This window comes from Haematobia irritans, chromosome 5, assembly GCF_050003625.1.
Source record: "Haematobia irritans isolate KBUSLIRL chromosome 5, ASM5000362v1, whole genome shotgun sequence".
Taxonomy (NCBI): Eukaryota; Metazoa; Arthropoda; class Insecta; order Diptera; family Muscidae; genus Haematobia; species Haematobia irritans.
The window spans coordinates 2,995,980-3,020,261 of record NC_134401.1 but is presented as its reverse complement, the minus strand read 5'-3'; the positions used below and the strand labels follow the sequence as shown (position 1 = coordinate 3,020,261).

At 29.3% G+C, this 24,282-nt stretch overlaps 1 protein-coding gene across 3 annotated transcripts in view; it reads right to left on the bottom strand.

Moving 5' to 3' along the window:
* Cbp53E (Calbindin 53E) overlaps positions 1-24,282 on the bottom strand; it is an 83,456-nt gene that overhangs the window by 47,879 nt on the left and 11,295 nt on the right. For 2 of the 3 annotated variants that reach the window (XM_075310084.1, XM_075310087.1), the window contains exons 2-3: positions 1,606-2,068; positions 1,396-1,481 (exon numbers count right to left, since the gene is read on the bottom strand). In XM_075310084.1, the coding sequence (XP_075166199.1) occupies positions 1,396-1,481; positions 1,606-1,774 (255 nt within the window). In that variant the 5' untranslated portion in view covers positions 1,775-2,068. Of the gene's footprint in view, positions 1-1,395; positions 1,482-1,605; positions 2,069-8,602; positions 8,925-24,282 lie in introns of those variants that run through there. The other variant, XM_075310085.1, reaches the window with a different exon arrangement.

The window sequence follows — 24,282 nt, the reverse complement described above, 5'->3', positions numbered from 1 at the left end:
TGACGGACAGACAGCAGGCAGACAGACGCAAATTACAATGTAGTCTTGGAACAATCAGGTTAGTCTAAAAAAAAAAATAATTGGCCGCCCTAATTGAACGCATCTACACTTTTATGTGTTGCAAACGTGGACCCTATAGCCTATAGCTCTTTCCATGGACAACCCCACATAGTATTGATCATGATCAGATATTGAATAATTACCTTAAGATCCCAGAAAAAATCGTCGCTAAAAAAGTAGTGAAAATGTTCTTTTTGGATCCGGAAGTGGTGCGGAATTGGTGCAGAAGCGATGAATTTAACATGGACTTGTCATAGAGCGGATGTCCACCATTTCAACAGCCTTTCACTGAATTTGCATAATTTCTTAAGATGTGATCCGAATTCAGAGTTTTGGATGGGAATTAAAAATTTTTGTGATATTGCTTGTCTGAAACGTTTGACCTCAAATATTTCCAAAAATTTGAATTTTTTTTAGAATGGACAGCAGTTTTTCGACAAAATTTAAGTAATTTTTACCAGTTTTTTAATTATTACACTGTTTTTAGGATTCATGTACCTATGTCCGTCATCCTACATAAAGCCAAATCATATTTTGGAGGATAATAATTTTCATCTGGCATTTTTAATGTTCTATAAAGATTCATAATCAGATATATCCTCCCTATAAACCGAATTTTCAAATCAATTGCTAAAATAGTGTACTTAGTTCCATACGAATTGCCAATAACGCTTCACTTCAATATTCGATACAATAATTGAGTTATTAGACAAGCAAAATCTCTCAACTTACTCTTGAAAAAAGATGGTCATTTATTCATTCTCTTCTGCACATCCCTTTGTCGCACAAAAACCCTAATTGTGGGCATCACACTACTGCTTTTGTTTTTTGCTAGCAGCCCCTTTCCATTTCAATTTCAATGATATTCAACGAGTGTCCTTAATGCCACTTAATACCTTGTTTCTGCTTCCAAATATGATGAGGAAGGTTATAATGGTTATCGATGAAACAATAAGGCCATGGACAATAACAACCAGTAACCTTCCTCCAAGTCAGGCCTAATTTGTGAACAAATTTTCAAAGAATTTTCCATTTGACCTACCTTTGCCACTCAATAAACAATTGTAAGCAAAAAATCAAAAATAAAATTTAAATGAAAAAATGCCTACAGTAATAGCGCAGACACTTTCAATGAAAAGTGATAGCAATGGCCCAAAGCCGAAGCAAACCACGTCCATGGACCAATATTTAACAAGAGAAATCCATTAGCATTGCCTACTATACAGAAAGGTCCCAATGAAATGTAAAATGTAATCAAATTAATGGAAATAGCCATAGCATCGACAACAACAACAACAACGGAAACCATAGTAAAGGGGGGATGTACAAACTCACCTCTGGACTAATATCGGTGGCATTGGCACTGGAAACAAATTCGCGTAGGAAACCATCCAATTCAGTACCTTCAATATAGCCATTGCCTAAAAATGAAATGAAACGAAAAATTACCATTATAGCTTCCTACATTGTGTAGGCCTTACGGTAGACTTTACACTTCACTCTGCTCATTCGCCTAAAGGTATGCCATGAATAGTCAATACTCACCATCGTTATCGTAATGAGCCCATACATCCATGAATTGATTTGCCGACAACTTTTTCAGTTCCCGTGATTCGGGATCACGATATTGACGCATAAAATTCTGAGCCTTCTCGATTTGTACACGCTTAGCAGCAGCGGCTGCTGCCGAACCAGCACCATTTGTAGCCTCCATTTGTCGAAAGTACTAGCGTGTATTTATTTGCAAGTTAATTTAAGCAAATATTGCGTTAAAAGTTACAATTCACTCCAACTTCAAATTAAGTATAGTTCGTGATTCAGTTTTACGCCTTTTTTTGTTTGTTTTTGGTCCGACAGGGCACACCACGTTTTTTTTGGTAGCGGAAGGAGGAAAGGGAGTTTGGAAATGAAGGAACCACTTTCTTGGTTTAGGACGGTTTGATTTTTGCCAAGTCACGTAGCAAAGATGTGACAGTAGCAGTAGTAGCAGCTGTAGATGCTTTTCAAACTAAAAGAAAAAATTGGAAAAGAAAGCAAATGAATTTGAATCTAGTTGAAACATAGTAAGGATACAAGTCCTATATACATATACTCTAGAATATACACCCCCCACCTCCTATACTTGCACTTGTTTCCATGTAACCGGAAATAATTTGATTTGAAATTTCGAAAATTTTATGTCATTGACAAACGCAATCAATATCACTTGCAGCTGGTAAACAGAGCAAAAAAGCTAGAAGTGTTTGCTAGAAATTTGAGATGGACATGATGATGATGATTGATGCCCTGAGAATAGCAAACAACCAGAGTGACAAGTGTAGCAAAGTGCCTTCGTTATGGTAAATGACAAATTGATGGAGATGCTGATGGCATTGATGATTTCCCAATGAAATTTGCATAATTTCTGCAAATAGCTTGAATAGTTGATATCAATATCACTAACCAAGTTTGATATAAGAACAAGAGAGAGTGAGAGAGAGAAAGAGAATAAAATTCTCCCAAATGGTAATTTATAGGTTACCTCTATTGAATGACAACCAATTTAATTCAAAACAAAAGGGAAAAGTGGCCAGAAGTGAGATACAAACAACCAATTGATTATTATTTGTAAATTATATTAACTTCAAAAAATAATTTGTAAGCAAGGGTTATATAATTAAGAAAGGGAGGGGATCCATGCATGCCAATACCTGGCGAAATCGAAATCCTCACCGCACTGGTAGAGGGAATTTTGGAAAGTTAGTTTGGTACCAAAGTGTCGATCATCTCAAGGCGGTGAAATACCGCAGAGCCATTTTCGTACAGCGTGTGATGGCTTTTTTGGTTGTTTGAAGGCCTTAATTCGTACCAAAAGGTAGCAAATTCGAAATCTAATCTGATTACAAAATTTGATGTTTTTTTGGAAACATTTCGCTTTTAATAAAAAAACATAAAAAAGACAAGTAAGAAAAGTCTTATGTTAAAGCTATATCTAAATCTTAACCGATTTTTACCAAATTTGCCAATATAGCTAAATTTGACAACTCTGAAGATTTAAATGCCAGCTTTTTCTTAATCTGAACTGATTTCACCCAAAGTTGGCATGCATATCTAGAATGTTCATTCTACTCCCTATGCAATATTTCACGTAAATTGGAGTAAAACTTTAGCCTCTGTGGTCATATGAGTATAAATCGGGTGAATGATATATATGGGAGCTATATCTAAATCTCAACCGATTTCAATCAAATCTGGCACACTGTACAACGCTATTAATTCTACTTCTTGCGCAAAATTTAAAGCAAATCAGGGTAAAAATCTGGTTTCTGAATATCGGGCGAAAGATATATATGGGAGCTTTAACCAAATTTTGCACAATTTACGATACTGTCAAGTGTATTCATTGTAGAAAACTTGAAGCAAATAAGTGTAAAACTCTGCCTTGTGGGGCCATGTAAGTGAATATCGGGTGAAAGATGTACAAGAGAGCTTTATCCAAAACTGAACCGATTTCAATAGAGTTCTATTCTGACCCAAAACACTTACTCGTGCCAAATTTAAAGTCGATTGGACTAAAATTGCACCCCAAAACATTGGCTACAAAAATGGGTTCACAGACAGAACATAGTAAATTTTTAAAAATTTTTTGACAAAATTCCCTATAAAAATTTTTTTTTGACAAAATTTTCTATAGAAATAAGATTTTCACAAAATTTTCTATAGAAAAAAATTTTCTATAGAAAAAAATTTTCTATAGAAATAAAATTTTGACAAAATTTTCTATAGAAATGAAATTTTGACAAAATTTTCTATAGAAATTAAATTTTGACAAAATTTTCTATAGAAATGAAATTTTAACAAAATTTTCTATAGAAATGAAATTTTGACAAAATTTTCTATAGAAGTAAAATTTTGACAATAACAATTTGACAAAATTTTCTATGGAAATAAAAGTTTGACAAAATTTTCTATGGAAATAAAATTTTGACAAAATTTTCTATAGAAGTAAAATTTTGACAAAAGTTTTTAGAGAAAGTTTTGGCAAAAAATTCTATAGAAATAAAATTTTGACAAAATTTTCTACAGAAAAAAATGTTGACAAAATTTTCTACAGGAAAACAATTTTGTTGTTGTTTTTTTATTTTCAGCTTAAAACCATACATTGACTAAACTACAAGTGTGGCTTAACCAAGAGAGGAAAAGAATGTTTGTCAAATTTATTTGGGCAAAGCCCTATAGACTGCAAGATGGTTGGATGGACGCACGTTTCGGAATTATCACATTCCAGCATCCTCTACTTGCAGCAAAACCAATTATCAGAATAAATTCAGGCAGTTCATTAAACCCAACAATGAACTACACTTGAACCTTCAGAAAAAAGGTTTTTTGTATGACGTACAATTTTGACAAAATTTTCTACAGAATAAGAATTTGACAAAATTTTCCATAAAAATAAAATTTTTAAAAAATTTACTATAGAAATAAAATTTTTTTTGGCAAAAAAAAAAATCGAAAACCTCAAAAAAAAATTTAAATTTGGTAGATTCTTGGTAACATTTTCTTCAAATTTTGCTAGATTTTTCTATAGAAGTAAATTTATTTTCTATAGAAATAAAGTTATAACAAAATTTTCTATAGAAATAAAATTTTGTCTAAATTTTCTATGGAAATAAAATTTTGTCAAAATTTTCTATGGAAATAAAAGTTTGGCAAAAGTTTCTATAGATATAAAATATTGACAAATTTTTCTACAGAAATAAAATTTTGACAAAATTTTCTATAAAAGTCAATTTTTTACAAAATTTTCTATAAAAGTAAATTTTTGAAAAAATTTACTTCATAGGAGTTCATTTTGACAAAAATTCCATTTCCATATATTTACCCATATTTTTATTTCTATGGTATTATGATATAAAAATATTATTTTTTAATTATTTACAAGAAAATCTATTTTTTCCGAAAATATTGTAGAATATTTTATTATTTGTTTTGATGTAATGTTTTAATGAACGTTTTCCCCATCTCTATTCTAAGAAACTCAATTTGGAATAGATGATCAATTAACACCCTCTTTGATCAAGAAATAAATTCCATTGAATTGCTTTAAACGGAGCAATAAAAAATTTATATTCTACAGAATTGACTCTAGATTAATTTATGAGATCTAAGAGACCATAACGTATTCGTGTAGACAAGGGTATTCACACTTTCCAAATCTATGGCTACTATAAACATTTGCAATTAAAAAAAAAACGAACAGCGAATGCCAATGCATTTGTTTATTTTATAAAATTGATAATTAAGAAATTGACTCCTAGAAGCTTTCCGCAAAATCATTTTGCTATAATTCCAAAGCCATAAATGTTATGCTTTAGACCAAATAAACAAAGAGTATTTTTCAAAGAAGTAAATTCCAAAACATCTTTGTTTGGATATCAATCACAAAGCCAATGCCTATATTGTTTTCAGGGGGAAATATTCGCATTTCAATTATCTTAATGCAGATCATAGTCACAAAGAAGATATTTACTTTTCGCCTGGTTATTTTTAGAATATATTTGCATTTTAATTTCAAAGAAAGTATAGCAAATAAAAATCTATACCATATATTTTTCAGAAAGTAGAAAACAAAGTGTTTTAGCAAATAAAAAACCTCACTTTGGAGAGGTGCCATTAGTGACTGTGTTTGGTTGTTGGTGGCAATGATATCTTCGAAATGAAGCCATTTCCTCCCTCCCCCGGAACAAAAATTCCAAATGTTTTGCAAACAACAACGAAAATCGCATAAATTCACTTGGATCGAATGAATTGGTGGTAAATGAAATTTGTGTGGAGGATGGCTTTGCATATTTTGTTCAGTTTTCAGAGTATCTCTTTTTTATTCTCTTTATTCTAGCAAAGTTCGAGGTCGTCTTGTTGATATTTTTATGGTTTTGCATTTTAATTTTGTTGGTGATGAATGTGGCTTCATAGATACAAGATAAAACTCATTTTATTTGTTTTTGTTTTTCTGGAGAAAATTATTCCATCAAAGACCAAAACTTTTTGCAATATTATAACATTCTTGCTGGAATGAAACTAAGTTAGACAATATTCGTTAGATTCAGCATTAATAAATTTCTGCTGCATAATACCCATTTTGAAGTAGAAGATTCTGAATTGATTCATAGAATTGAAGTATTAGATACTTTTCCCAATTTGTTGTAAGCATTATTTAATTATTTTAATTAAATAATAATTTTAATATTAAATATGTAAAATTGAAATTTTAAATACTTTTCAATAAAAAATGACATCTTTAGTCATATCAATTTCATATCACAGAATGCTTTACATCAGTTCGTTTTTTCCCATTTCTTTTTATAATTTGCAAAAAAACGTAGCCCTATTCGCGCTGATGTCATTTAGATAATTTATGGGCGAACCTGATTGTAAACATTTTTTTTATGAAATCTGCTGATATCATGGCCTTGATAATGATTTATGCAAAATGTTTAAGGATGAACATTTTATCCTCTACATCTCTATTATGATCATAGTGTTTTCATGTTTTCTAGTGGCCTTAACATGATATATGCACGAATAGAAACTAAAAATGTAAGGTCATAAATAATGTTTAATGGATTTTTGATTTTTTGTTTTTTTGCTAACTAATGTTTTACAACAAAATATTAGTCATGGTTTCTAACAAACTTTGTTTTTATATGTTTTAATCTATTTTTATAGAAAATGGGAAAAAGAAAGGGCCGAATTGGGATGGGGAAATTGCAGTCCCCACAAAACAAAAATATCAAGCATAAAGTAGATCCGCTTTTAATATGGATATTATCCTATTAATATGCAATATGCAAGAGTAGCTGTTCACGGTGATGTACTACATTTTAGGAAATTAGTCTTACATCAGGCGTTGATGTTAAATATATTGATCATATAGATGTTTATAGTATGAAAATTATATTTTATGAGAGCTCAAATCTAGACCACGAAATGTGACATAAATTGTCCCGTATTTTGAATACTCCAGTTTACTTAATAACATTTCAAGCTGACTTAGCCTTCTACCAAAGCATCGCTATATTATTTTTCTTGTTTCAATAATTGTATCTACACTATTGCATAATGAATTTAAAACAAAAGAATATATTTTGGTTTTTTAACCCTGGACAGTCATCCTTGGTCAATTTTCAATTTAAAATGCATTTTAGTCGATTGGGAAATGATAAATTTAAGTTATACCATTTTAACAATTTTATGAATTTTGATTTTATACTAATTAAACACAAATTGAAAAAGAAAATAAACTCAATTTTGATTCAAATTTTTGTTTACGATATAAATTATAGCGTCTTGAGATAAGCCGTAGTCAAAATGACGAAGGATGACGTTAGTATACAAAAAAATAAGGATGACTTTCCAGGGTTAAAGAACAATATCTAATGACTATTCAATGGCTACACTTTTTTAAAAACATTTCTCCACGAATTAAACAAGAAATGAAATACAATCCTTTTTGACATTATTAGGTGTTGGTCGTGTTTTTCTTCTATACTGATGCCTTTGACGTTAATGGCCCATCAGGATATCTTTGATATTTCATCGTTATAAGGATGGCAATTTTTGATTTGATAAGTCATGTGCTAAGGACACTCACTCTCATAACTTGACGTTCAGGTGCCAACGCTGGTATTGACAGTAAAAGTGGTGGACGTAGTTGTTGGTTATATAGTCGTTGGCATAATTTAATGTCTCTGGTTTGCCTGTCTGCCTGGCTCCAACCATTCGTGTTACTGTCAATGTGAAATCGATAAAAGCAGAAGCAGAAAAAAATGTGCAGCAAAAAATTTCACAACAACAAAACAGCCAAGGAAAAAGAATTTGATATTAAAACTAGGCGATTTGTGTTGGCATGTCATCTTCACTTAAAACGACCTTCATATAAATTCTCTCCAAAACAGATGTCTTCAAGCACTTTCACAAATTCACAATGTGTCTTTGTGTACTTTTTGTTGTTTTTTTTTTTTCGAAAGAGGATAAATAAGTTTGCCAACTTTACAAGGCGTCTTAAATGGAAGGCTCTTAACTACCAATGAATGAATGAAAATACAGGAAAAAACAAAACAAATAAAAACAATTTCTAATGGAAATATTTTCGTGACTCAATAACAATGCCAAGAGTAAACGAATAACATTCTTTCTCTCTACCTCCCAATAGAGGCTCTCATAGTAATCTGCATTAAATTGCCAATGGAAAGCAACAAGTGGTTTAAATTGTGGGTGGCAAGCTAGGCAAAATTAAAAAAAACCCTTAAACCGAACACAAAGTAAACAAAACAAAAGACTTAATAATCGATGGTCAAGTTGAAGCTTAACAAAAAGAGGAAAATAATAACAAAACTTGCACTAGCAAATGACCTACATACAATGTGAGTGTTTAGACGTAAACAATAGTTTTGCTATAAATAATGCAGACAACCTCTATTCAAAGGCATTAACCAAGCCCCCCCTCCAGCGAAACAAAATAACAGTAGAGAGTATACACTGCTACTAATACTCAAATACCTACCTACTAACATGTCAGTCAACATTCATTCAGGGCCATATTGTTTTCTAACATACATGTTTACAAACACTCACGTACACACACTTAGTGTGGATGAGTTGAGAGACCAAAAAATTTAACTAATTTTAGTGGATCTCACACTTTCACTATATCTATACCCACACAATGTCTCAATTTATTTTGCTAATATTTCATTTATTTTTGTATGCCCATTTTTATTTGCGTCTACATGTACTACTATTATGTGTGAGGATTTGTTTTTAACCGAATATCACTTAAGCGTTTAGACATATATTCATCAGCTGACGCTCGTATTTTTCTCGTATTATCTACGTTAAATGCCGGAAGTAAACTGAGTGGAAAAAATACCGTTAACCCAGAGATAATGCCATCAGGCTGATTGGTTTGAAGAGCATAAAAAAAAGTTTTCTTTCTCCCCTTTGTTCACGTTGGGTAAACATTTAAAAAAGCTTTAATATTAAATAAGAACGCATTCGGTTAAGGGTTGATGATTTTCGAGGGGGTGTCTTGAAAGACATATCATGTCACCAAATGAAATTTTTATAACACTACCAGAAATATTCGATTTAGACCTAACATTTTATACTTAAATCCACTGAGAATTCCTTACTAGTGTTGTCAGTATTTTTCTGGCAAATAATGATGCTTTTGTCCCTAAAAGGGCGCGAATTTAAATTAAAATTCCTCACAAAAATCGCGATTATATTTTTGACAAGTTTTTTTTGGACAAAAATAAGAAATAGGCTGTGCTGTAGAAAATCGGTAATAATAAAAAAAGTAAAAAAAAGGCATACAATTTTTGTCATACTCGAGAAATGAAAACGGTAGCTCGGTCGTCATGTATTTATGAACAATAATTTACTTCTAAATACTAAAGTAGTAAAATTGGGTGGTAGATCTTCACGTTGATCCATATCCTTTCTGTATTTATGGGACTTATTGCCCACATCAGTGATTAACACTGATTAGTGGGCAATATTTAGGCCAAACTCCTTACGCAATAATTTTAGAACTGTAGAAAAATATATTGGGCCGCCAAAATCTTGTTTCCGTTTCTAGTCCAAATGCTCCATAATAATAAATTTGCATGAAAAATGGCGAAAGGTTATCCAACAAAATGTAAATCTTATAATTGGTTAAAAATCATTCTAAAATAAAAAAATGTCAAAAAAAGCATTTCGTTTAACCCCTCACTTAACACTCCTACCTCATATCAGTAAATGAAAGCCAAAACTTTAACAATAGAATAATATAAGTTCTTTTTGCCCTTAGGCAGTGGACAAATCAAGAAAGAAAAAACGCGCCAGCGCACATACAACATTTTTCTCGACTGCTTTGAATTGGTCTTGTTTTTTGTCACTGTCAAGTATTTGACCTGGTGTCTGTTTTCATTTCGAAATTTACACAGTGTCAATGTTATATTTTCTTTTTACTGTTGTTCTTGTTGTTGGGGCGGCTATTGTTGTCGTTTTCTTTTTTTTTAATTTGGCTTTAAGCTTTTTTCTGCCCTCTATTACTGTTATTTTTATTTTGTTTGCTGGCAACTGGTCCTTGTTTGTCTCTTCGTTGAGGGTGTTGAGAAGAGAGAAAGAGGCTGAGTGTATATGACAAAGTTCAGAGTGAGAGTAGATTACTTGTAGTTGTGACCGAGACTCATAAAAATTACTCTGCAATAGACACAAATGATAACAACCACAATTACACAAAAATACCCCCGTACACAATCCGCCCCACTATTATGGGCAGACACGTATTCTTGGGTGTAAAAGTATATGAGGAAATTCAGGACAAATACAAAGTGAATTTTGCTCAAGTTAAATATACGTTAATTCAATTAACCCCCATTTTCATGAAGCTCCGTTAGTGCTACGTTAGCTAACTAATTTTTAAACCGATCTATGGACATATCTGTCATCTTGTCTATACATTCTATGTGCCAGTTAGGAGCTTAACTGCTAGAAATTTTTAAGTTTAAGTTAACTGGAGAAAATATATTTTCAATTTACTTTCTGTTAACTGACAGTTAAAGCCTAACGGAGCTACATGAAAATGGCCGTAAATCAAATTAAATGATATGATTAATGTCAGTTGTATTTAATACAATCAAATCCATGAAAAATTAATAAAATGAAGAAACGTATTAAGTGAAATAAAGTAAAATCTCTGTATATGCAAATGGGGTAAGCTCCTGTTTCTATGGTTTATTCCTCAACAAAGCTAGGTTCCTATTGTACGGGTAGATCACTTATTCTTGAAGCAAACATAGAAATTAGTAATATTCTTAGCTACCCAGGAAAAAAAATTTGGAAGTTCTTCCACAGGCACAACTTTAAAAGCACTTCCGGAAGATGTACTCCTAACGGTGTTTTTATTTTGACTACACAGGAAGTTCTTTTCATTCAATTTTTTATAACATTCTTTTTTCATATTTTTTTAATGGATAATTTTAACTTTTTTTGTTTCAAATTGGTTAGAAACAGTTTAAGAATTCATAAAATGGTACAAATTATTCAAATTTTGTCGAAAAAAATGCTAAATCCAATCTGAAAAAATGTGAATTTTTGAAAATAGTTGAGGTCAAACGGTTCAGACAAGCGTTAGAATCTATTAAAAATTATAAAAAATTATAAAAATTATTTATTTGACAAAATATCACAGAATTTTTTAGTTTACATCCAAAATATTGAATTCGGGTCACACTTAAAGAAGTGATGCAAATTCAGTGCACCGGCCGCTGAAATGGAGGACTTCCGCCCTATGACAAGCCCATGTTAAATTCATCCAAAAAGAACATTTTCATTACTTTTTTGGCGACGCTTTGTTTGCTGGGTATGAGAACAAACAAAATAATTATAAATTGAATTTATCGTTATCGTTGATTTGAAAAATAAAATAAATAAATATTTATTTAAAAAATATAGTCAAATGTGTGCTATACGACATTAAAATTACACTTTAACGAGATTTCAAGAGTCGCTTGCCTTGTAAAAAGGAATTTCAAATTTGATAAATGAGGATTTTGAGTATAACACACAAACAAAACCTTTTTTTGATTCAATCACGAAATTAATTGATTTGATAATTTCATTAGATTTAATTTTATTAATTTTAATATATTATAAGTATTATTTTCAATTTTAATTTGAACTTTCTACCATGGATACAGTGGATCTCAATTCTAGTTGAGTTTTGTATGGAAAGACCCATACATAAAATATTCTATAATATATTAAGTTTCATGGTAATTTTGTGTGTGTGTCCATTTTTTGTGCTTTACTTAATAAGGATGAATATGTTTGGTTTACCTGTGCCAAAAAAACGGCTAGACTTTTTTGTTGACCAGTACTGCCAATTGATTTCCCATAAACCCAAGGTTGTGGTCATCATTAGACTAAGTTTTTATATAAAAATTCATGAACATGGATAATTGTAATAAACTTTTATATTACATGAGATTTTATTTCCTATCGTGGTGAATGCCAAAAAAAATATTTATCTCCACCATATTTGGCATAGAGCCCTTTTGGGTATATTTAAGCAATACAAACTATGTCTTAAAAAATTTATTTAAATATTTAAACTCCCCAAAATACGAGCGAAATAAAGCAAAAAAGGGTGCACAAAGGGGGGTTTAAACAATCTATTGAGAAGAATACATTGTCAAGTTAGCATTATATATGCAAAAATATATCCCAAGACCGTATGAGATGTAAATTCATTTTATTCGCAATTAATGTAAAAGCATGGAATACCAAAATATTTTCTGAGATTTATTCCATTATAAGAATTAATTTTGAAGGAAATGTTTTTATATATTTTTGTATAAATATTTGTTATGAAATTAGCTCCTTACATATACTATATTAACCCATTGGCCCTTTTTGATATTCTTTAGAAAACCCACAAATTTCAATTTACCTTCCATGGCACTCTAAATAATTAAATTCATTCTTCGAAATGATGTTTAACATTGAATAAATAAATGAAGCAATGACTGAATTATGTTAAGATAATGTGGTATATAAAAAAATATATTAGGCTGTTATTATGGTTAAATAAGTGTTGTATTGCGGTTTGGCTCAATCATAAAATTTTGCCACAGCTGTAAAACAAAAATTAATTAAAAACAATTTTTAATATGTTTATGGAACCATTAGATATTTCATTGAATAGCCTAAGGGATCATTAAAATAAAATTAATTGATTTTATTATTTCCTTTTCAGTGTTATTAAACACAGCTGGATGGGTATGAGGGATATTATAAAAATTCAATTTTTTTGTAAATATTAGCCTATAAAAAAATGTTTAAATTTTAAATACATCTTTTTAATATGTATATAAAAAAAGTTCTATAGTCTGGGGGTGCATTGAAATTGTAAAACGAAAAAAAAATTATATGCAAGGCCCTATCTAATACGGGGCCCCATATAAACCTTGGATGTAAAAGAATGAATACTAGCACTAGACTTTCCTAAGTAAAGGATGATATAACATAAATGTCTCTAAGCAATTTACAATCTGTCGATAACATTTTATGAGGACTAGAGAAAATTATGCATGGCAATGGGCCATTTTACTATGGCAGATAGACGTATAGAGTAAATTAGATCCTCAGGAGATTAAAGACAGACACATCTTGGGATCTGTTTATGCGAGGCTACGATATTACCAAATTTTGTGTGATTGTTAGAGGGTGAATACTGAAAAATACGCTGCCCGGTTGTGGTTTCTTAAAAGATGAATGCTAATATCACACACATCAAATGCCAAGTGTATTGACTGAAGATTGTAATTCGAAAAGGCTTAAGAATACAAATATTGGGATAGGTTTATATTGAGACTGGTTCCCGATGGGCTAATGAAATACAAATGACTTGGGGAAAGGTTTGAGCAGATATTTAGCGGATCTATTTCGAATTTCACCACGACCAAGAATACCCTTTATTTAAGGGGACATTTCGATATGTTACAAACGGAATAATAAAATTATTATACCCTACTCATATATATGTCATATTTCAATCAGAACTCAAAACCAAGTCAACTTTGTATACAATTTAGCTTTAGCATAAATAAAGGACATCGGTATAAATGGCTCATGGTCTTCATTCACTAATTAAAAAATTCGATCCTCCCTACTATACTGCGGTTTAAAACATCCCCAGAGTTGTCTTATCAAGTCACATCATAGCATATTCTAGTTCTCAATGACATATGTCCTTTTTGTGTCCAGAAAACAAATAAAGGTTTTGATATCTAACCCGGATATTTACGCTCGTTTTTTTTTTAATCTAATGTTTTTTCCGTTTGTTTATTTTGATGGTGGTTTCTACAACTTAAATACTGAGAAATGAGTGTGGGCAAAAGATAACGAATATACTTTTCAAAAGACACAAAGTGTATTTTACGACATAAAATACATCTAACTGCTTTCATGAATAGTTTCCAAATCCCCAAAATTGAAACAGATTTTTTTTTTCAATAAAAACAAGGCCAAAGTAAATATTTGAATTTACGATCCCTGCAGCTGGCCAAAGACATGATGATTTTGTTGTATGAAATATAAGGAAAGCAAAGAATTGAAACAAAAAATATTAAAGATTTGAGTTTAAATGTTTTGAGAAAAGAGAATTTCCTAAGCTTAAGAAAAAGTAACTAAGTAAATGGGTACATATCTGTAGCCTTAGCTCTTTACCAGAACATCTTCAGGCTTATTTAAAATTCATAATTTACAGAAAAACATGTGTATGTAAAAATTCATGGCATCATGCCTTTTGTTTAACAAAGTTGTTGCTTCATTTTGTTTAACATTGTTCGAGTTCAAGACATTTTTTCTAATGAGAAAGAAGAAAACGGGGGAAAATAGCGTGCGGGATAAAAATCATAAGCGCCAACCGTAAGCAAAAAAAAGTTGAAACCCCTTTTAGAAGGTGATGTGAATAACGGAAAACTGTATTTTCCAACTGTTTCAAAAACAACCTATTCGTATGCGTGGATTACTATTCAAAGGTCCCAACAACAACAACTAGGGGAAATTCCACAAGTAACGACACAAATGTAAAACAAAAACTGCTTTCAAATATAGTTTCTGAAAAAAAAAATGGTTCTTGAATTTGAATGGGAAATGACAATGGTAGTGCCATAGTTTATGTTCATCATTCAAACTGGCTGAAGAAGTGTCACTCACTCACTTCATTCACCCCTCTAGAGAAACATGAATGGTATCCATAAAAATGGTTCATTCATATGGTTTCCTCTAAAGAGGAATGAATACATAACTAAGGACACGCACATATTACATTTACATATGAGTAAATGTGTAAATGTGTAAGTCTACCCACGCATATACTTCCATAGCTCCTCACAAACACACACACACACATATAGAATCCCACTAATATGTGTAACATTTCAGTTTACATTTGATGTATACTTGGAAAAGCCTACTCGCATGTAATAACACAATCACTAAACTACTCATACACATAAATCGATGTAGATATAGAAATATATTGATGATATCAGGGTGGAATATTGACGAAATTAAAATGAAGTCTGATGAATTGTTTAAAGTATATTCAAGCAGATTTTAACTCCCATCAACAACATTTTAAACTTATTAAAAATAAAATTAAACGAAATTAAATTAAACTAAATAAAGTTCTTATTTTTATGTTAATATTAATGCACGCTGGTTTTATGTCCAAAATAATGTTTCTATATATAATTAAAAATTTATATGAGCTTACTAGATAAGAATATGAAAGAATTCGTGTTATTAAATTTTTGAAAAGAATAATTCCAGGTACCAATCCACCAGTTGGTAGAATTCTACCAAAACTGGTAGATATTTTACTGTTAGGCAGATTAGTAGAATTTTTGATGTTTTGGTAGACTTTTAAAATATTCCTCTCCAACAAAGAGGTACATCAAAATTTTCTATAGAAATAAAATTTTGAAAAAAAAAATTCTATAGAAATTTTCTATAGAAATAAATTTTTAGAAATAAAATTTGACAAAAATTTTGTATACTAATAAAATTCTGACTAAATTTTCTATAAAAATAAAATTTATACAAAATTTTCTATAGAAATAATCTTTTTACAAAATTTTCTATGGAAATAAACTTTTGACAAAATTTTCAATAGAAATAAAATTTTAAAAAATTTTCTATAGAAATAAAATTTGACAAAATTTTCTATAGAAATAAAATTTAGACAAAATTTTCTATACAAATAAGATTTTGACAGAATTTTCTATAGAAATAAAAATGTTGACAAATTTTTCTATAGAAATAAAGTTTGACAAAATTCTCTATAGAAATAATATTTTGGCAAAATTTTCTATAGGTATAAAATTTTGACAAACATTTCTGTAAATATAAAATTTGACAAAAATTTTCAATAGATATAAAATTTTGACATTTTTTATAGAAAAAATTTTGACAAAATTTTGTTTAGAAATACAATTTTGACAAAATTTTCTATAGAAATAAGAAATTTGACAAAAATTTTCACAACATTTTTTATAGAAAAAATTTTGACAAAATTTTATTTAGAATTACAAATTTGACAAAATTTTCTATAGAAATAAAATTTTGAAAAAAAAAAAATTTACAAAATTTTCTATAGAAATAAAATATTGACAAAATTTTTTATACAAATAAAATTTGACAAAAAATTTGTATACAAATAAAATTCAGACTAAATTTTCTATACAAATAAAATTTATTCAAAGTTTTCCATAGAAATAATCTTTTTACAAAATTTTCTATGGAAATAAACTTTTGACAAAATTTTCTATAGAAATAAAATTTGACAAAATTTTTTATAGAAATAAAAAATTTTACAAAATTTCCAAAAGAAATTAAATGTTGACAAATTTTTCTAAAGAAATAAAATTTGACAAAATTTTCTATAGAAATAAAATGTTGACAAATTTTTCTATACAAATAAAATTTTGACAAAATTTTCTATAGAAATAAAAAATTTTACAAAATTTCCAAAAGAAATAAAATGTTGACAAAATTTTCTATACAAATAAAATTTTGACAAAATTTTCTATGGAAATAAAATTTTGACAAAATTTTCTATAGAAATAAAATTTGACAAAATTTTCTATAGAAATAAAATTTAGACAAAATTTTCTATAGAAATAAAATTTTGACAAAATTTTCTATAGAAATAAAAAATTTTACAAAATTTCCAAAAGAAATTTAATTTTGACAAAATTTTCTATAGGTATAAAATTTTGACAAAAATGTCTATAGATATAAAATTTGACAAAAATTTTCAATAGATATAAAATTTTGACAACATTGTTTATCGAAAAAATTTTGACACAATTTTATTTAGAAATACAATTTTGACAAAATTTTCTATAGAAATAAAATGTTGACAAATTTTCTATACAAATAAAATTTTGACAAAATTTTCTATAGAAATAAAAAATTTTACAAAACTCAAAAGAAATTTAATTTTGACAAAATTTTCTATAGGTATAACATTTTGACAAAAATTTCTATAGATATAAAATTTGACAAAAATTTTCAATGGATATAAAATTTTGACAAAATTGTGTTTAGAAATACAATTTTGGCAAAATTTTTTATAGACATAGAATTTGACAAAATTTTCTATAGAAATAATATTTTTACAAAATTTTCTATAGAAATAACATTTTGACAAAATTTTCTATAGAACTAAAATTTTGACAAAATTTTCTATAGAAATAAAATTTGACAAAATTTTCTATAGATATAAAATTTAGACAAAATTTTCTATAGAAATAAAAAATTTTACAAAATTTCCAAAAGAAATTAAATGTTGACAAAATTTTCTAAAGAAATAAAATTTGACAAAATTTTCTATAGAAATAAAATGTTGACAAAATTTTCTATAGATATAAAATTTAGACAAAATTTTCTATAGAAATAAAAAATTTTACAAAATTTCCAAAAGAAATTAAATGTTGACAAAATTTTCTAAAGAAATAAAATTTGACAAAATTTTCTATAGAAATAAAATGTTGACAAAATTTTCTATACAAAAAAATTTTCTATGGAAATAAAATTTTGACAAAATTTTCTATAGAAATAAAATGTTGACAAAATTTTCTATAGAAATAACATTTTGACAAAATTTTCTATAGAACTAAAATTTTGACAAAATTTTCTATAGAAATAAAATTTGACAAAATATTCTATAAAAAAAATAAAATTTTGACAAAATTTTCTATAGAAATAAAATTTTGAATTTTCATAGACTTCAGTATAGATTTGGCGTGGAGATTATACAATTATGGCGAAGCTTCATAATGGGAGAGCCCTAATAAAATGTAACTGAAACAAAACATCCATCCCAAAATAAAATCAGGACTCATTTTCTCTTTTGATTTAAAATACGGTGTAAAAATGAATCCCAACTGATGGTTAAAAATTATGAAGTTTTAAGAACAAAAATTCAATATGTGTTACTGAGTATGAATCTCTTTTGAATCGCGTCCATAGAAGTTTAATTTGGAAGTTTAGAAATTTGGTATTGTTGTTTTCCACAAAAAATTTTGGCATCCTACTTCGATTAGGTTTTGGGGTAATTTTCATGGGGTCCATATTCATAATGCCGTCTTTAGAAAAATTTCCTGAAAACTCCTCGGCTATATATGCTTTCATATGGTATGTTACACCCTAATATCCATTTGAATATGAATGTTTGCTGATAATTCTAAGAATTACTCAAATGCATTGTAGCAAAACATAGGCAACCCAGCAAATACGCAAACCAAGCAACATTATATTGGTTTTTGTTGTTGTTGTACTTATATCCAATACACTTATGTATGCCCATACATATAAACATTCATACATATAACCGAGTGTATTGCGTGAGTATTTGTCTATGGTGACTTGTTGTTTGTAAGCTGAATCCATCTAAACTGAATAAAAACTCTGAATATATCATCATCAGCTAACCTTCAATGGGGGATGTGAGTCGCCTATGGCAATTTTGAATATGTGAACACAGAGTCAAAATCAACAATAACTTTACATCATGGTGTTTGTGTATGAAGAACATGAATATTTTAGAGATAATTGTTACATTCTCTAAAACATGGGTACAGTGGTTTGCCCAAGGATGAAGCAGAATTTAGGAAAATTCTTTGTTTTTTCTACAATTTTCTTATATAGATACGAAAAAATTTAAAGAATAGTATTTTCAGTGACCACTTCCAAATTTAACTTATATTCGAACCGCATTTGCTTGTGATATCACTTTTAATAATTTTCGAATCGATATCATTAAAAATGTAAATGGAATCAATTATATTTGTGGTAATGACAAAAACTTTCAAATTATATGGATTTTAAGAGACTAGACACGAAAACTGTATACAATTATAGCCCATTAACATTAGGCTTGGAACCTAATAAAAGTAGATTTGAAATCTCTTTTTTTATAAGGCAAATGACAGTTGATATCTAATAAATGTGGATTTTTAAAGTTGAAATGGGAATAAGGTATTGTGTACATTTAAAAAATCGAAAGTCAGGAATTTTGAAGGCTCAACTTTATGTCATTATAGTAAATTATAGAAAAAAACACACAAATTATAGAAAAGACTATAAAATACTATTAGTACTATCATTTTCGTTTCTTTAAATATTCTTTCCCCTGCTGAATTTTTTTTAAATTCACTTTTCTATCTTAACTGTTGTAGTTATGGATTCACTCATTTGCACCCCGTCTTAATTAGAATGCCTTTTCGAAATTAATGATTCATTAGACAATTTAAATATCCAATATCCTTCTCAAGTTGACCATCAACATGACATTGAAATACCTACTGAACAAGTCAAAAGCAAATCGATTTTCTTCAAAGTATTAATATTTATTTATTTATTAAATTTAACTTAGCTTATATAAATATAAGGCAAGTATAAAGAAAAAAAAAGAAATAGCATTAGCTACAAAGGCTATCAGCTAATATTAATATTTTATTCATACACGTGTAGTAATTATCTCATGTTAATTTTCTCATCTTCTTTCTAGGAAATTTCGACATTTGACATGTGGATGGATATGCGTAAAAGTTTCGTTTACGATGTTCATGAAATTGCCTTTTCTACAAAGTGATAGCTGCAATATTTTCCCATTTTTTATAGCATAGCAAAAGTGAATGGACAAACTTGACACGACTGAATGTTATATGAGTTATATTGGGAAACTAAAAAAATGTCAATGAAAAACTAATAATAATAAAATCCCAAAGCAACAACTTTGATGAGAATATGACTATTAATTATATGTAGAACATTTTTTATATCTAACTTTATAAAATAAAAGATATATGTTGAAGAAAAATTGAGAGAAAAATCCAATTTAATTATCCCTGGAAAAAACCGAATTGTGGCGTATAAGTAATAATATCTCCTCAACCCTATATATCCAGGGGAGTGTATGATCGTCAATATTATATTTAAATAAAGTTTTTAATGCAATGCTAATTTATTTATAGAGACGAATATACAAATATTTAAAAAAGAACTTTAGCAACGATGCTCTATGTAAAACTAGGTAGACATTCGCAGATTTTTAATATTAATATTCTTTGACAAAAAAAAATCTCTAATTTCGTATTTTAGACAATTTAGTGAGGTAAATATATAGTATACGCCTTTTATTTATGATTAATTTTATTTATAATAAATTATTATTCGAAATTAATGGACAAAGAAAAATTAACCCTTTTACTACCGAAATAAACGTAGTGTTAAAGCTCATTCACATTAAGCTCGAAATCTACTAAATCTATCCTCTTTTATTAGGGAAATGACAGATGAAATCTAAAACTTTAAATTTTAATTTTCTTCTTGTTTTATTTTATTTAGTTTTATTTATTTATTATTTATTTATTATTTATTTATTATTTATTTATTTATTTATTTCATAAAGAGTCAAGTCGCTAGACCATATATGACCAAAAACTACACAATTCTTTGAATAATTGACTTAATTTATAACATTAATTAGAATAAAAATTATAATAAAAAGAATCACCGGCTACTCTATAACTTACTTGTGCTAACAGGAAAAAAATCTAATTTTGAGGTCCTACCCCAATTAATTCAAGAGCTATATAAGTTTGTTCGAAGAACTTAATTCTTAGGAAAGTAAGCGCTATTTGGTCTATTATATCTATCGCAATGTGAAAAAAATACAAAAAAAAAAGAATCCGGAAAAATTCCAGCTGAAGTTTTTGTATGAATGCCCATTTACAAGGTACATACAGTAGAAAAATAGCCCAAAAATTTTGTATTTTTCGCGTCTTGTCAAAGAAGTTGATAAAAATGCATTTTAGGGCTCACCAATATGGAAAATATTTATGGCTTATTTAGATTAAGGCCTCTTTTATAAAATAACATTGAGAAATAAATCAAAACTAAGTAGGGAATTAAAGTTTATTGTAGTTTTCGAATGCCCTCCTAAGTGGGCATCGGTAGTCAAAGGGTTAAGGAAATTGTTCAATTGAGTCATTGAAAAGAAAATGCCAAAAATGAAAAAAAAACTCTACAGGTTATGTGGTATAGGATTCCTAACAAAAATGTTCCTTTTCCATACATCTTGATTGGATGCCACTCATATTTTCCAAATAGTTCCATTAGCAAAGTTAAATTTTCTCTACGAGAAAAACCAAATTTCTTTAATGATCATATTACATTAATTTATTTATAATGAATTAGAAAACACGTATATAAAGCAGTAAGTTCGGTCGGGCCGAATCTTAAATACCCACCACCATGAATCAAATATTATAGTTTCCGGTGAAAATTTCAGGGGGATTTGGTGACAAGCAGATCAGTTCAACCAGTACACTTCCCGAAGATAAATTCAAAGATTTTACCTATGAAGACTAGATCAGATTCTGGATTTATAAGAACCATATTTGTTTGAGTTTTAGAGGAATCATAAATATCGTGTGCAAGTGTGCAAGAAAATGAAATGCAAATGAAATAACGCCTTGATTTAAAATCTAACATCTGTAGATTTTTACCCCCATTATTTAAATGATTACCAGAAGTAAAATCTGGAAACTATAATTCAGTTTCAAACAATTTTCATTATCAGTGCACATGGACCGATATTCACCATTTTCGGCACACCTCTTTATGTTCCTAAAATACTTCTAGATTTAAAATTTCATGCAAATTTGATAAAAACTGTGGTTTCCAAAAGCCCAAGAATTAAAATCTATTTGGGAGATAAACCAAAACATGGACCAATACACGCCATTTTCGGCTCTCATATTAAAGGTCCTAAAATACGTGGAGATTTCTCATTTCAGGCAAATTGGTTAAAAACTACGGATTCTACACGCACAGAAAAACCATGTTTGGACATGGTTGCCGCATCCATTTAATGCTTATCTAGAACATGTAATTGCCGCGAAAACCATGTATTTTGTCTTTGTAAAAATAGTTTTCGAGCGGAGAAAAATGTATGGTGGCAATGAGCATTTGAATGGTTATCAAATACCGCAAACATGTTCTATCATTTAAATGATAGAATTTGAGACTATTAAATGGTCGGGAAAATCATGTACCTGACCATTAAATTTTTTTTACTTTTTTACAGGGAAAAAAGTATTTTTATAGGTTACGTATAGGTATGTCTAGAACCATTACATGGCCATAAAGACCATTTACATTTTTTTTCGTGGCCATTTAATTTTTTAACTTTTTTGCAGCGAAAAGAATTTTATAAAAACATTGAACAGGTACACAATTTTCATTTTGCGCGTCAGTCGTGTGTTGATTGTTTCTTGGAATGGACGGAGAATACGGATTTACTGTGTTTTGTGTTAATTTATTTATTCATAAGTGGCACGTGGTTTTATGTGAACAAAAAAAGGAAAGTGTAATTGAAAAATATATCTGTTTTTTGTTCTGCATTTTGCTATATGGATCATTTATTTTTATTTGCAGTTACATGATGTCTGCGTTTGTACATTTGATGGGCACACGATGTAAATATGGAATGATTACTTATTGTTGAAATTGAAACAAAATAGTGTGTGTAAAAATATGTGATGTTTGACATTATAAATACAAACAAACTATGAATTAGTTTATAAATAAATAAAAACAAATAAATAAAGTTAATTTTGTGTTTTCTTTTCTTAAGTGGCGTCCTTTTTTCGACGATGAAAAAAGTTTTTTCATAAAGATCAAAACATTTTAGGTTGTGACCATGTTCTTTTAACTAGAAAAAAACATTTTGAATGAATACCATAACATTTTAAATCGTGACCATTGTCTTTTCATTCAAACAAAATTCTTTTTATCAATATAATAACATTTTAGATGAGGACAATTATATTTTTCTTAGAACCATGTTCACTGATCCAACATGGTTGCAGGTTAAAATGTTACATGGTCGCCGCAAAAATAGCTCCTATCATATTATTTTGCTCTTCGAATATGATTGTCACAATCATGTTTCTTCTCTGCGTGTAGAAGCCTAAAAATAAAATCATTTCTTGCACATCTATTTGTATTCATAAAAACCTCCAGATTTTCGATTTCAGGCAAAGTGGACAACAATTACGGTAGAAGCCCAACAAGTAATATCGGGAGATCGGTCTATATGATGACTATATCAAAACATGGACCTATACTCACCATTTTCGGCATACCTTTTTATGGTCCTAAAATACCTCTAGATTTCCATTTGAGGCAAGTTGGATAAAAACTACGGTTTCTATAAGCCCAAGAATAAAATCTGGAGATCGGTCTATATGGGGGCTATATAAAAACATGGTCCGATACTCATAATTTTCAGCACTCTTTAGGGTTTTAAAATACCTCTAGATTTCTAATTTCAGGCAAATTGGATAAAAACTACGGATTCTGTAAGTCCAAGACCCCAAATCGGGAGATGGGTCTATATGGGGAATATACCAAAACCTGGACCGATACTCACCATTTTTAGCACACCTCTTTATGGTCTTAAAATACCTCTAGATTTCAAATTTCAACCAAATTGGATAATAACTACGGATTCTAGAAGCCCAAGAAGTAAAATCGGGAAATCGGTCTATATGGGGGCTTTACCTAAACATCAAGCGATAGTCATCATTTTCGGCACACCTCTTAATGGTGCTAAAATACCTCTAGATTTCCAATTTCAAGCGAATTGGATAGAAACTAACGATTCTAGAAACCCAACAAAAATAATCGGAAGATCGGTCTATATGGGGGCTATACCAAAACATGGACCGATACTCACCATTTTTGGCACACCTCTTTGTGGTCATAAAATACCTCTAGGTTTCCAATTTCAGGCAAATTGGATAAAAACTACGATTTCTATAAGCCCAAGACCCCAAATCGGGAGGTCGGTTTATATGGGGACTATATCAAATCTTGGACCGATATAGCCCATCTTCGAACTTGACCTGCCTGCATACAAAAGACGAGTTTGTGCGAAATTTCAGCACGATTGCTTTATTATTGAAGACTGTAGCGTGATTACAACAGACAGACAGACAGACGGACAGACGGACATGGCTATATCGTCTTAGAATTTCTCCCTGATCAAGAATATATATACTTTATATAGTCGGAAATCGATATTTCGATGTGTTACAAACGGAATGACAAACT